This window comes from Apodemus sylvaticus, chromosome 14 (assembly GCF_947179515.1).
Source record: "Apodemus sylvaticus chromosome 14, mApoSyl1.1, whole genome shotgun sequence".
Taxonomy (NCBI): Eukaryota; Metazoa; Chordata; class Mammalia; order Rodentia; family Muridae; genus Apodemus; species Apodemus sylvaticus.
The window spans coordinates 6,092,563-6,106,804 of record NC_067485.1 but is presented as its reverse complement, the minus strand read 5'-3'; the positions used below and the strand labels follow the sequence as shown (position 1 = coordinate 6,106,804).

Here is a 14,242-nt window from a genome sequence, read left to right as displayed (position 1 = left end):
TACCAGATTAGCACTCAATCCCAACTTCAAGATGAATTGCATTTCTTACCACAAAAAGTACCTAAATTTTTCATTTTAAAGGTATTTTATTTGCACAATCTTTAAAACTGAAAGTAAAGTTACTTTAGGAAAAATGAGCATTCATTAGTTAAGGTAAAAGTTACAGTGCTCATGTCAAATATTTGAAATCTCCAAGAATTCACATTACAATGTGGATTTTGTGGGACTCAAAGAGGTTAACATACTCATGTGTCAAAGACTGTTCATTGGAGTGGATGGCACTGTTCTGGAAATAGTCTCACGCTGTATGATTCCTTGTGAACATCAGGTTGCTCAAACAGTAGGGTATTGGGCATATGAAGCAATTGCACAGTGGTTGTTCTTATCCTTGGCAATCTTCATATAACCACCCAATCCCCATCGTCTACCCCAGCTGAAAGAAATAATATTTTCCGATTAGTAGAAATAATAACACATGATTGACATATTACAATTGCTGGCAAGAATCTAGCATAACAAGTATCAGAGAAAGCAAAAGCTCTATTACTGACTATCAAGAGATGCCTAAAACAGGATGAGAAAACTACAGCAAAGAATGTGGGTTTCTTCCCAAACATGCATCACAACTAAAAACATGTTTCATGTGTGACATAATTAATGGCACTGGCATGACATTTAAACCCTAGAAACCAGGTAGAAGAATGGAAATTTCACAATAGTATATTGGCAGTAAGTTCCTAAGAGTTAAAGGGGAGCTCAGAGTTTAATGAGTGGAGATCAACTTCAAGGACAATTTTAAATCAGATTGATATTGTTGCATGCCTATAATAAAGTTTTGGGGACATGGACACTGGGTATGCATGTAGCAACCTGGATAGCTAGAGTAAGCAATAAATTCCTAGATCACCCAGAAACCCTGCCTAAATATGGAAGTTGAATAATGATTGAGAAACAGCTGATGTTAAAATCAGAGCTCTACACAGGGGCACTTGCACACACACATATGTGCACGCAGACATGCAGAAAGACAAATAGACCTCACACGTGTACATGGAAAAACAAGAATAAACTTTGTTCAAATTAAATTGGTTAAAAATTTCTAAGCTGTGTATCAAAATACTGACTGCAACATTTAATCTCTTCATGCATCCCCTGTTAGGGTATCCAGGCCCTTAATCACTAAACCATCTCTCTAGCCCCTAGAATTTTAAATAAAAAAATTCATCAGTTTATACCTGTTCTTGATCAGCCAGTAGTTATCGCCATCTGTTTCATTTCCCTCAAATCCATAGCCAACCACCAGAACCGCATGATTCACAGAACTGGTGCAATTTGGCTCATGATAAACACCTGATAAATAAAATGGATGCTGACATGAGATACAAAGGCTACATGATGATGAGTACTGCCACCATCAATAGGGAGGCATTTTCAAAGATCCTGAAATTATATAAACTACAATTGAATAGTGAGGTTTATGAATTGTTCATAAGAATATATACCTATCAGTAATATATATCAACATATATATGCATGCATATATTACATGTTTTATATATATATTTACATGGTTTCGCCAAAAACTGAAGAAATTCAATGTAATGATATTTGTTCATAATCATGGTCAACAAGCATATAAGATGACTTTTGCTATTGTCTATTTTTATTACTAGAATCTCATGTCAAATTAAACTTACAGGATATAAATTGCTTAATTCAAAGGCTCTGTTATGATATGATTTCAGATAACTTATTTCTGTAAATATATAAAACTTCTACTAAAGTGAGAAGAGTTGAAAACTTAGACAATAAATTTTTATTAATTATGATATATTAAGTTTCATGTGGAGGTTCATATCAGGTGAAATTCAGTACTTAGAAATATTGCATGGTGATGAGTAAAATCCAGAAACTCATTCATATCATATGGTTTATATAGCATGTGGTTGGTGAACTTGTCATGGCATAGGAATGGCACTCATTTTTTTCTTCATATATAGAAGGAAATATACTAACCTCCATAATAGAACCTAAAACTCTTAGGGACAACATGAATTCCAGTAGCAATGGGCCCTTTAGTTGCTACAGCATCCATTAGGACATCTTCACTCTCTGGGAGTGGCACAAATCCTGTGATTTTAGCAGCTGAATACTTAGGATTGTACCTGCATAGTCCATCCTTTAAAAGATAAAGAAAAAGAAATGTAGTTACTTCCACCTACTGCCTGGAAGCAAGAGTCAGAACCATAGCACTCTGTACTTTGCAAATGAACACGATCAAGTAAGGAGTTTTAAAAATAATCCCAGGAAGTAAAATATTGCTGGATGTTTAGGAACTAAAAATAAGTTCTTTTATCTTCAATAACAAGTGATAGGTCCTTCTTTTCTAATTACAAGGAAATTGAGTGCCACAGAGTTCTGAATTATCTGTGAAACTGTTTCCATATTCTTCATATGCACAAAAGGAAAAAACGCTATACTGATATCATCACATCAAAAACTCATGCAAACAAAACATAACAACCACACTAATAGTGTACAAAGAGGTTCTAGCATGTAATATGAGTTCTGAAGATAATGTATAATTTCTTTAATGGTCACTCATTACAAGCTGAGCCGAAATGAGAACTTAGGAAGTCCACTTACTTTTCGTTCATAACGATAGGTTGCTTCAGCCTCCAGACCTCCATTTTGTAAAACATACTGGAATGCATTGTACATATTACCCCAAAGACAGCCTCTGTTGCCTTGAGGTTTAGAACAGTCCACTAGGTTCTGTACACTCAGTGGGATCAGTTTTCCTGTTTTCTTGAAAATTTGTCCCTCAATGGCACCAGTCACAGGAAAAGCCCAACAAGAATTACATTTTCCCTAAGCAGAGAAGAAAATGTGGTCATCTATAAACAAATACTCAGAAACAACCCAGACAGCCTAATACTTAATAAAAATTCAGAACTTGCAATTGATAGATCTTCAGGAAGGAGTACTCAGTCTCCTAAGGGATTTTAATGCTAACAGTATGTGCATACTACAGCACACACACACTAAAATATACATACATACACACATGCACACACACTCATAGACACACATGAACGTCTGAGCAGGAATTATTTGTTTTATGGGTTATTAATGACAGCAATATGACTAGAAGCACCTAAAGAAATGTTCAACATTCTTAGTCATCAGGGAAATGCAAATCAAAACAACTCTGAAATTTCATCTCACAGCAACCAGTATAGCTAAGATCAAAAACTCAGGTGACAGCAGATGCTGGTAAGGATGTAGAGAAAGAAGACCTCTCTTCCATTGTTGGTGGGATTTCAAGCTGGGAAAACCATTCTAGAAATCAGTAAGGTTGTTCCTCAGAAAACTAGACATAGTACTACCTGAGGACCCAGCTACACCACTCCTGGTCATATACCCAGAAGATGCTCCAACATGCAATAAGGACACATGCTCCACTATGTTCATAGCAGCCTTTTATAATATTTATAATATTCAGAAGGTGGAAAGAACCCAGATGTCCCTAAATAGAGGAATAGATACAGAAAATGTTGTATATTTGCACAATGGAGTACTATTTAACTATTGAGAATGATGAATTCATGAAATTCTTAGGTAAATGGATGGAACTAGAAAATATCATCCTGAGTGAGGTAACCCAATCTCAAAAGAACACACATTGTATGCACTCACTGATAAGTGACTATTAGCCCCAAAGCTCTGAATACTCAAGATACAATTCAAAGACCACATGAAGCTCAAGAAAGAAGACCAAAGTGCATGTGCTTCGTTTCTTCCGAGAAGGGGAGCAAAATACTCACAGGAGCAAATATGTAGATAAAGTGCAGATCAGAGCCTGAAGGAAAGGCCATCTAGAGACTCTCACCTGGGGATTCATCCCATATACTGTCACAAAACCCCAATACTATTGTGGATGCCAAAGAATACTTACTGAAAGGAACCTGATATGACTGTGTCCTGAGAGGCTGTGCCAGAGCCTTTCAAATACAAAGGCAGATGCTCACAGCCAACCATTGGACTGAGCATGGAGTCACCAATGAAGGAGCTAGAGAAAGGACTAAAGGAGCTAAAGGAGTTTGCAACCTCATAGGCAGAAAAGCAATATCAACCAACCAGAGCCTCCCCCCCCCCCCCCCCCCGCGCAGAGCTCCCAGGGACGAAGCCATCAACTAAGAGGTACACATGGCTCCAGCTGTGTATGTAGCAGAGGAATGCCTTATCAGGTATCAATGGGAGGAGAGGTCCTTGATCCTATGCAGACCAGATAGATGCCCCAGTGTATGGGGAAGTGATGCCAGGGAGATGGGAGTATTGTGGATGAAGGAACACCCTTATAGAAGTAGGGGGAGAGAGGATGGGATAGGGGCTATCTGAGAGCAGGGGAACTGGGAAAGGGTATAGAACTTGAAATGTAAATAATTTCTCCAATGAAAAAGTCTACAGTGAGAGAGGAGAATCTAATAGTTGGATAATATGTGGGGCAGATTGCTAAGATCAATATACACTGTAAAATGTATAAAGATTTTAAAGAAGAAAAAATATTATTTAAAAAAGCAAATTGCAATTCCATCCACATTCAATTTGAATACATAGACATGCCCTGCTTTGACATTCATGTTGTTTAAAAAGATGGGCATAACCTGACATGGTGGTATATATCTATAACCCCAGCACTTGGAAGACAGAGGCAGGCAGATCTCTGTGGATTCAAGGCCAGCCTGGTCTCCAAATGAGCTCCAGGACACCAAAGTTTTTTAAAATAAGAAAAACTGTCTCAAGCAAAGTAAGCTATCCAGTAAACAAACAAAAAAAAAGGAAAAAGAGGAGATTAATAATAATAATAACAGCAATAATAATAATAATAATGAGGAGGAGATGTAGGAGAAGACAAATAGAAGAAGAAGAAGAAGAAGAAGAAGAAGAAGAAGAAGAAGAAGAAGAAGAAGAAGAAGAAGAAGAAGAAGAAGAAGAAGAAGAAAGGCATTTGACAATGTAATACCTGTTTCCTCACAGGAGTCACATAGCCTTCATTTCGCCAATCAACAAATTTGGGCAAAGCATCTCGCCAATTCCAAGAGTTAGGAAAACGACTACCAAGTGCACGTTTCCAGAGACTTTTCCCAGTGTTGTGAACTGGCAATGTAAACCCAATTATCATGTCCTTGAATTCTTCATCAGTCTTCAAGGAAAAGTGCATAAATGATTATTAAAGAAAGATTCTATGTAAAGCAATCAATAAAACAGTGTGAAACGATCCTTCTCACACTCACCATGTCAGCAAATTCATTTATTTCCATGGTGAAGGTATTCTTCCCCAGGGAATTCTCCATGTTGTGCAGTTTAATCCTCTTCACATTTTCTTCCCATACTGCTCTCTTCATTACATCTTCCCCCTAGATGAGAATATAATGTAAGAAAATTCATTCTATTTGAAGTCCTGCACAGGCTGACCTTTAGGACTTGTTGTTGCAGGTGACTGGAGGTCAAAAAAGGGATCTTACCATGTTGTGGTCTCACTTTCACATATCAAGGAAAAGAGAATCTGAACATTCTGTGCTCACAACTTTTATTAGGTAATATCAATGGTGGTGGTGGCTGTGGTGGGGCACCTATGATCTCTCATGTAGCTAGTCACTTTTACTCTGGGGACCCTATGCACATTTTCCTGGATACCAACCGGAGTGTATGATTTTTCATATTTCATCTTCCACACTTGCCAATCGACATCCAAACTGTGATCAAATGCTGAAGCACCTGATACATCTCCCAAGAACAGGATGACCAGGAAGACAGAAGGAGTCATGTCTCAACCTGGATGTGAAAGAAAAATGAAGACATAATAACACCAATGTTTTAAAAATGTCTTCATACTCATTCCTGAGAAATTAAGCTGTCCATGCTTAATATAATAATGTGCATTATTCCTTCAAATACATTTCCAAAGATTGTATAATACACTGAGGTTATATTTTAACTGAGTCACAAAAGTTCTGGTCATTAGATCCAATGCAAAATGAAAATCATGTACTCAGAATTCTTGCATTGTAAACTTTAGGTGTACTCCATCACGTTTTAGAAAGTTATACAGGCACAGTGAGGAACCAGTGTTTTACAATATTACTTATAATTTCTACCAAGCAGAAGTTCTGTCATGGTATTGGGCTTTAATTTCAAGATGTATTCAAGAGTCGAGGCTATATGTCATCATATGCCTTTAGTAGAAAATAAAACTTAATAGAAAAAATTAAATCTTCTCTTAAATAGAAATTGGTGGGCATATCTTTAAGCCTCTCTTCTGTAGTGAAACTTTTTGAAATATCATCTAGAAAGGATGTGGGAAGAATCATTCACTATTATTTCCATCTAACCCATGGAATTTAATAACCAAATTCCCACTAGCTACTTATGTAAGAATTATGTCACATAAAAAAAAAAAACAATAGAAAGCCAAAACCATGAGAAAAAGAGGAGTATGATAGCAAGTGAATAATGGGATTTTATAGTCTGTAATTGCTGTATTTCTAGATCAACACTTCTCCTAAGAACTGATAGGTATACATAACCTGCTACTGTGTCTTTGCCTGCAAATTGAAACAGATACATCGATAGGTTATGTGCTAGTGATGTCTTCAAAATAACAGCTGCAACTCTCTGGACAGAATCAGACATTTAGTTAACACAACCGTATACAAACATAAACCCAGAAGGGACCTGATTTTTTCTTTACCTTCTCTACCTACAAGGAGGGCTGGTGATGCTTAGGTTAGATTTTTCTTCTTTGTGATCTGCTTGATTCTCCATGGAGTTTCCCAAAGCTCCCTTCCAAGTCCACTTTCTGTTCTGCCATTCACAGGCAGGGCCTTACCTTTCTATGACATCCACTACAGCCTCAGATCAGTCCACGGGTTCAACCTCTTCAGAGGAATGGTCAGTTTCTAGGATCAGGCCCAGGAACTCTTCACTCAAGCTATAAATCTGAAGCTATAAATCTATGAGGTTGGACCCAGCCCTCAATCATGCCTTAATTTTGATTGGCTGTGTTGGTGACAAGATTAAGCCTCTTGGCACTGGGACTTCAGGCATCTTCTGAAATTTAATCTGATTGACCCTTTGTCATGGTTGTAGACTACCTCTGTGAAGAGCAGGAAGCTGAATTTGTGAACCTTGTCAAAGAAAGGTAGATAGTCAGACAGGAGAGATAGCTCAGTGTGGTTAAGAGTACTGACTGCTCTTCCAGATGTCCTGAGTTCATTTCCAAGCAAGCACATGGTGGCTCACAACAATCTGTAATGGGATCCAATGCCCTCTTTTGGTGTGCTTGAGGACAGTTACAGTGTACTCATATACATAAAAGAGATAATTCTTAAAAAAATGAAAGGTAGATAGCCATCCTGTAGGTGTTGGATCATACTATACTGGATATTTTTGCTTCCATGATTGTGTTTCCTGTATAATGTATGTGTTGTTGCACCTTGATGGTTATAATGGGATGTTTTAATTGCCATCTCTTGCATGGTCTTATTCATCATATTTTATTTCATGTTTAGTTCATAGCTATGATTGGAAAGTTGGAGATTACAGAGACTGGGATTTTTTTTTCCTGGTGTCATGGTGTAACATGAATGAATCTCATGAGAGTCTTAAGAGACCATGACAGCCAAAGACAAAAGTGAATTTTAAGCTTGAGCTTTACAACGTATGATTGAAAATACTGTTATTGGTCTCATTAAATTCACTGGAGAATAAATTGAATCATTACCTAGAAGCACCATCTTACCTGTCTTCTTCATTGTGGCTATATTGTGATAACTAGAAAAATCTGCATTTGCAATTTTCAGTACCTATCCTGGTTACCACAAGAGGACACCCATTGTTTGACAGCCCCACAAAGAAATATTTAGAAGTATTTCCTCTTTAAATTTGCTCTAGACACTGAAGAGTAATCCTAGACTGCCCATCCTCTTACCTTACCACCCATCATTTCTCTTTGTCAGTGTAGATATTTGGCTACTGCTTTTGGTTTAGAGGTTTTCCTCACAAGAGTCCTGAGGAAAGGTAGTTTTCATTGCATCGGTCTGAAAAAGTGGGACCATATATTATATTATTAATAAAATATAAAAAATATATTATTACACAATAAGGACTGTCATATTTTCACTTCGTATTCTCAGTTTGTAATATTATATTTGGCACATAGATGCCCTACTTGATTTATCCATTTATTATTGCATTTGGTTCTTTTCTCAAACCAGAAAAGAAATGCATGATATCTTTCTACATTATACCCTAAATGTCCTAAAGGGTACAAAATCTTAGACTGTCTAAGTCAATGATAAATGATGTTTAAATACTGTTTTTTAAAGGATCACATAAATCATTTTATAGAAATTACGAGCACCAATAACAGACATCAGTTCTTACTGTATAGCCCACAGCTCTCTTTGTGCTGTCTGTCTTCTGCTTGTTTCTTACTTCAGCCTTTCCATACATTTTAATTAACTTGTGAATTCCATACAGTGTGTTTTCAACATATACATTCCAATTTCTTAACTCCTCCCCAATGCTCTGTTTCTCACTACCAATACTATATCATAGTCTTTCCCTCATTTACTAAAAAGGGAAAGAAAAGGCCACTAAATTTGTGGAATCTATTGATGATGAGTAACCACTGGTGATCATTCATTCTGTTGTAGACTGGGATATATCTTGTCTCACTCCATTTCAGTAATATGGCTTTCCCTCTCCAAGAATTTATCATGTGTAAATAATGTTTTGATTAGTGCTGGGGACTTTTGCACAGTTCAATCTGCTTCATCTTGGAATTTTTGTCTGATTTTAGCTGTTTATGTCTTCTGCATGCTGCAACAGTCTCTGTGATTTTACATGTGTATCTGTTGTATGCTGTTTTGGAAATGAGTTTTTAAGTCATCCATCACCTCTCACCTTTACTATTTCCCCACCCCCTCTTCTTCATAGATCCCTAGCCTTGTGGTGAGGAGTAGGATAAAGACATCCCATTCATATAGGTGCTCCAAGTATCCATGACTCTTCATATTGTATAGATATAGGCCTCTGTGTTAATTGCCATCTGCTGCATGAAGAAGTTTCTCTAATGATGGCTGAGAAACTCATGTATATGTCTATAGCAATATACCATAAGAAGTCTGTTGACATTATGCTCTTTAGCAGAATAATAGTAATAGATTTATTTTCTCCTGGGATTATTAATTCTTGTCCCAGGTTGTTTCATTAACAGTGTCAGGTATATGACAAAGTAGACTCCTCATTATATCTCAGAGTTTGTGGCTATGTGGGATGATTGATTACCTTTCTCATTTGAAAGCATGAATAGCACCATGAGCAGTATTTATTAGGAAGGAAGCTTCCAGTTGACAATCAGATCTATCCATATTCTATGAATTAAGTGTAGTGTCATCAGGAGGAAAGGAACATCTGGAGTTGTAATGGAGCTAAATCTACAGTTCAAGAAAATAAGTTTAAAGATCGTGGACTAAAAGCAGTGGTATCCTCAGGGAAAAGCCATATCCATTTACCTTCCAAATTGTGAAAAAGAATTAAAGGTAAGGTTTACTTGTAAAAGATACCACCAAAACCCAGAAAGCTGATGAGAAAGTTCTTGAATGAAGGGGACATGTTCTTTCCACAGAAAGCAGAAGTTGGCAGCTTTGCCTACATCATTCATTTTTTAGAGTAAACCATACAAGAAAGGTGTTAAATGATCTCCTTCAGGCCTAAGAAAGGCTACTGATGCAAGATATATATCAGAGGTGTACCTGCATGAAAGCCAAGATAGGCTGTTGTGTGTAGCTGTGAAGGCGATGTCTAGATTCTTAAGAAACTCTAAGATGTTGGAGATGGGATATCTGATGAGGACATCTTTGAACACAGTGTGAAACCAGGGAAGGAAGAGAGAGAGAGAGAGAGAGAGAGAGAGAGAGAGAGAGAGAGAGAGAGAGAGAGAGTTGGGGAAGAGAGAAGCAGCGAGGAAAAGGGAGAGGGAAAGGGAGAGATGTGTTGAAGTGAACAAAGTTGAAAGGAGTTGGAGATTTTAAGATACTTTGATATCAGACACGGTGATGTAGAATTTCGAGTTTTCCCTGCTGATTTTCATCCTTGTTTTGGTCTAGTATTTCCTCACTATGTTCCCTTTCCTCACTCTTAGAATAGCAATGTACATTCTGGGCCACAGTATGCTATAAGTATATGGTCTGCCTTCTAATTGATTTTACAGTGGTTACTGTTAAGAGATTACCATGAGTATTAGAAAATTTTAACAATGGACTTTTAATATTTACTTATTTATATATTAAATGCTGCTCTCCCTCCAAGGGCCCAGAGTCCATTCTCCATGCCCCCCCTTTCATCTCTGAGAGGGCACAAGACCTCCCTGGGTATTGCCAAAGCACCTCAAGTCTCTGTCAGATTATGTGCATCCTCTCCCACTGAGGAAAAACAATGCAGCCAGGGAGACTGAGCTGCATATCTACAACATATGTGCAGGTGGCCTTGTTCCAGCCTGTGTATGTTTTTTGGTTGGTAGCTCAGTCTCTGAGAGCTCCCAGGGGTCCAGGATAGTTGACACATTTTGTCTTTATATGGTGTACCTATCCCCGTCATGGCTTTAATTCCTTTCCTTAACTCTCCCTAAGAGTCCCAATGTTCTGTAAGATGTTTGGATTTGGGTACCTGCATCTGTATCAGTCAACAGCTGAATAGGACTTCTAAGAGGGCAGTTAAGCTAGGCTACTGTTTGTATACATAACACATACATATCACAAATAATACTAGGGACTGGTTCATGTCCATGGGATGTGTTTTATATTGGGCTGATTATTGGTTAGCCATTCCTTCAGTCTTTGCTCTGTCATGGTCCCTGCATTTCTTTTAGGCAGGACATATTTTGGGTCAAAAGTTTTGTGTCTTTATCCATCCACTGGGCATCTTGCCTGTCCACAGGAGGTGGCTTCTCTGCTATGTTAATAGCAACTTTATTAGTAATAACCAGAAACAGGAAACAATCCAATGTCTCTCACCTGAACAATGGATAAAGAAAATGTGGTTGATTTACACAGTACAATATCATCCAGCTATTAAAAAGGATGGCATCATGAATTTTACAGACAAATAGATGGAACTAGAAAGTATCATCCTGAGTGAGGTTACCCAGATCCAAAAGGCCATTAATGGTATCTTTCCACAGATAAGTGGATAAGTTGAGAATATTTAGAATTCAAGCTATACACAGTTTAAAATGCAGGCAGGTCCAAATGAGGATGCTTCAATCACACTTACAATGGGAAACAAAGTAATCATGGGACACACGGAGGTGATTTGAGTGGGAATATGAGGGAGTGGGAGAAAGGGATAATCAATTAGGTATGGGGGAGGGGGCAGGAAAAAATCCCAGAGGGTCAATATAGAAACTACTAGAGACTTGTGAGGTGCGAGACTCTCAGCACCCAATGGCGGTGACCTTAGCCAAAATCCCCAACAATGGGAGAGAAGACTCAAAGTGTCTGCCTCCAGTAGATAGACAGGGCCTCAAGTGGAGGGTACAGGTTACCAACACACAGTCAAAATATTTGTCCCACGGTAGTTTCTGTTTAAAATAGCTGCACTGGCAAAAAATGGAGATGTGACTGACAGAAAGGAAGTCTAGTGGCATCCTTGAACCAAACTTTGGATACAATTCATAGGGGAACACCAAGACCTGACATTATTACTGTGCTATGGTGTACTATTACTGAGCCTAGCATGGCTGTCCTCAGAGAGGCCCTAATAGCAGATGATTGAGACCATGGCAGTTATGTACACTCAACCACTGAACTGACCTTGTGCTTGAATTGGGGAAAGGATTGAGGAAGCTGAAGGGGAGGACAACTCTATAGAAAACCAGCAATGTCAACTAATCCAGACCCTTGTGAGCTCCCAGAGATTGAGCCACCGACAATGTAGCATACATAGGCTGTTGCCAGGCTCTGGATACATATGTAGCAGAGGACTGCCTAGTCTGGCTTCAGTGGAAGATGTGACTAATCTTGAGTGAAATGAGGCCCTAGGGAAGGGGAATGACTTGTGGAGGATTTTAGCGGCATTCTCTTAGAGGCAAGGGGAATGCTATGTGGAACTATGAGAGGGAAACTGGAAGGCAATGGCTGGAATGTAAAAAAGATAATTTTTAAAACAGTGATAAATACAGAACAGAAGGCTCTGAGAAAGAGGAAATAACAGGAACTCTCTCTTCCTCTTCTGCACTAGAAGATTTTACATAATTCTCATATACCATATATGTGGCCAAACATAGAAGACTGAATTCACATAATCTGTATTTCCTTGTTGATCCCTAGAGGCATCCACTTTTTTCTCTCTTCCAAATGTATAGACCCATTCTGAAAACTGTCACATATACTGTTAAAATACTCCTTTACAAGGATAATTTAGCTATAGGAAGATAATGGTCAGAATACATGGAGATATCAGAGTGATTTTGAATTTGGCAATTACAGTGAACTCTAGCTTGGAAAGTTTAACAGATGAACTATCACTCAGTGTTCCATAGACCAATGAACTGACTTTGGGTCATATACTCTCTGAGCACCAAGAGATACATACAATCACCAGGAAAGAGATAGTCAACAGGAGAAGCCTTAGGCCAAAACATTCCACTCTTCCTGAGCCACATCTACCCAAGTGCCTCCACGTAGACATAAGGAGGACATAATTTTTCTAACTCTCCAGTGTCTCTACATTCTTTACACTTTTACTTCTATATCTTCCTAATTGACATGTCTTTGCCTGTTCAAAGACAAGCAGAGAAAAACAACGCAGCAGAGATATGCCTTCAATATAACATTTATTTGTGAAAAAGTCAAAAGTAATGTCATCTACATTCTAAAACAAATTTCAGGAGTTCAGGAGTCATGGACACCATACATACTCACTGTTCCTCTAATTCCCTGAGCCAAAGGAGGCACTTTACCTCCAAGAACTAACAAGATAACTTTGGCACAAACACGATGTTCCAGTACCAAAATGATCCTATCTTTATTTGAGTTTGCTTGGGAATATGGGCTGAAATCTACTAGGCATTTAGGATGACCACACTAGATTTGCCTTAAAACATACAACTTTATTTACACTAATATTCCCTATAATATACTAGTGTAAATGTTAAACAAATCTCACCAAGAGGGAGTAATTGAACAGAAATGCTCCTGCACGGTTCTCCATTGCAAGCCTGATCTCCATCTGCTGTGAAAATCCTTTGTTTATGGTCAGGTAAGTAGATGATATTGATGGAGTTCCAACTGGAATTGGTGTCATGGCTGCCGGGCAGACTGTGTGGGCCCACAGGCAGTGCTGAAAGTTTAGTGGTCACACACTAACTTCCATTCCTTCTGAAGATGGGTATCATTATACTAGGGAATTCATGGCATGGGGTCACAGCAGTGTGATCCCACAGACTGGCTCCATAATTTCATTTTGTTGTTGCTACTATAGCTTAATCCTTTCTTTGGGCAGTAGCTTTGAACTATCCTAACACACTGCTGGAGGTTGGTTTACTAGCACAGCAGTACCACCTTAGAATTATCATCTCAACAGAAGAGTGGATGCAAAAAATGTGGTACATCTACACAATGGAGTACTATTCAGCCATTAGAAACAATGAATTCATGAAATTCTTAGGCAAATGGATGGAGCTAGAGAACATCATACTAAGTGAGGTAGCCCAGACTCAAAAGGTGAATCATGGTATACACTCACTAATAAGTGGATATTAACCTAGAAACCTGGAATATCCAAAACATAATCTACACATCAAATGAGGTACAAGAAGAAAGGAAGAGTGGCCCCTTGTTCTGGAAAGACTCAGTGAAGCAGTATTCAGCAAAACCAGAATGGGGAAGTGGGAAGGGGTGGGTGGGAGGACAGGGGGAGAGAAGGGGGCTTACGGGACTTTCTGGGAGTGGGGGTGCTAGGAAAGGGGAAATCATTTGAAATGTAAATAAAACATATATCGAATAAAAAAAAGAATTATCATCTCATTAGCATATCAAAAGCATATCCTCAGCCAGGTTCATATCTGAGCTGTTTGGTGGCTGCCTGGAGCTTGCTTCTGAGGCCTACTTCTTCCAGAGCTGCCTGCTGACAAACTTCTATCTCACATGAGCTACATAACTTCTAGTCACATGAC

At 38.4% G+C, this 14,242-nt stretch overlaps 1 protein-coding gene across 1 annotated transcript; it reads right to left on the bottom strand.

Moving 5' to 3' along the window:
- Nucleotides 1-333: 333 nt before the first annotated feature.
- On the bottom strand, nucleotides 334-5,830 carry LOC127664794 (cathepsin Q-like). Its single transcript, XM_052156971.1, has 8 exons — nucleotides 5,705-5,830; nucleotides 5,298-5,420; nucleotides 5,122-5,206; nucleotides 5,027-5,088; nucleotides 2,647-2,871; nucleotides 2,017-2,179; nucleotides 1,236-1,350; nucleotides 334-433 (listed from the first exon to the last, which is right to left on the bottom strand). Exons 1-8 carry the CDS (start codon nucleotides 5,828-5,830, stop codon nucleotides 334-336), a joined length of 999 nt encoding a protein of 332 aa, XP_052012931.1.
- Between the last annotated feature and the right edge of the window lie 8,412 nt (nucleotides 5,831-14,242).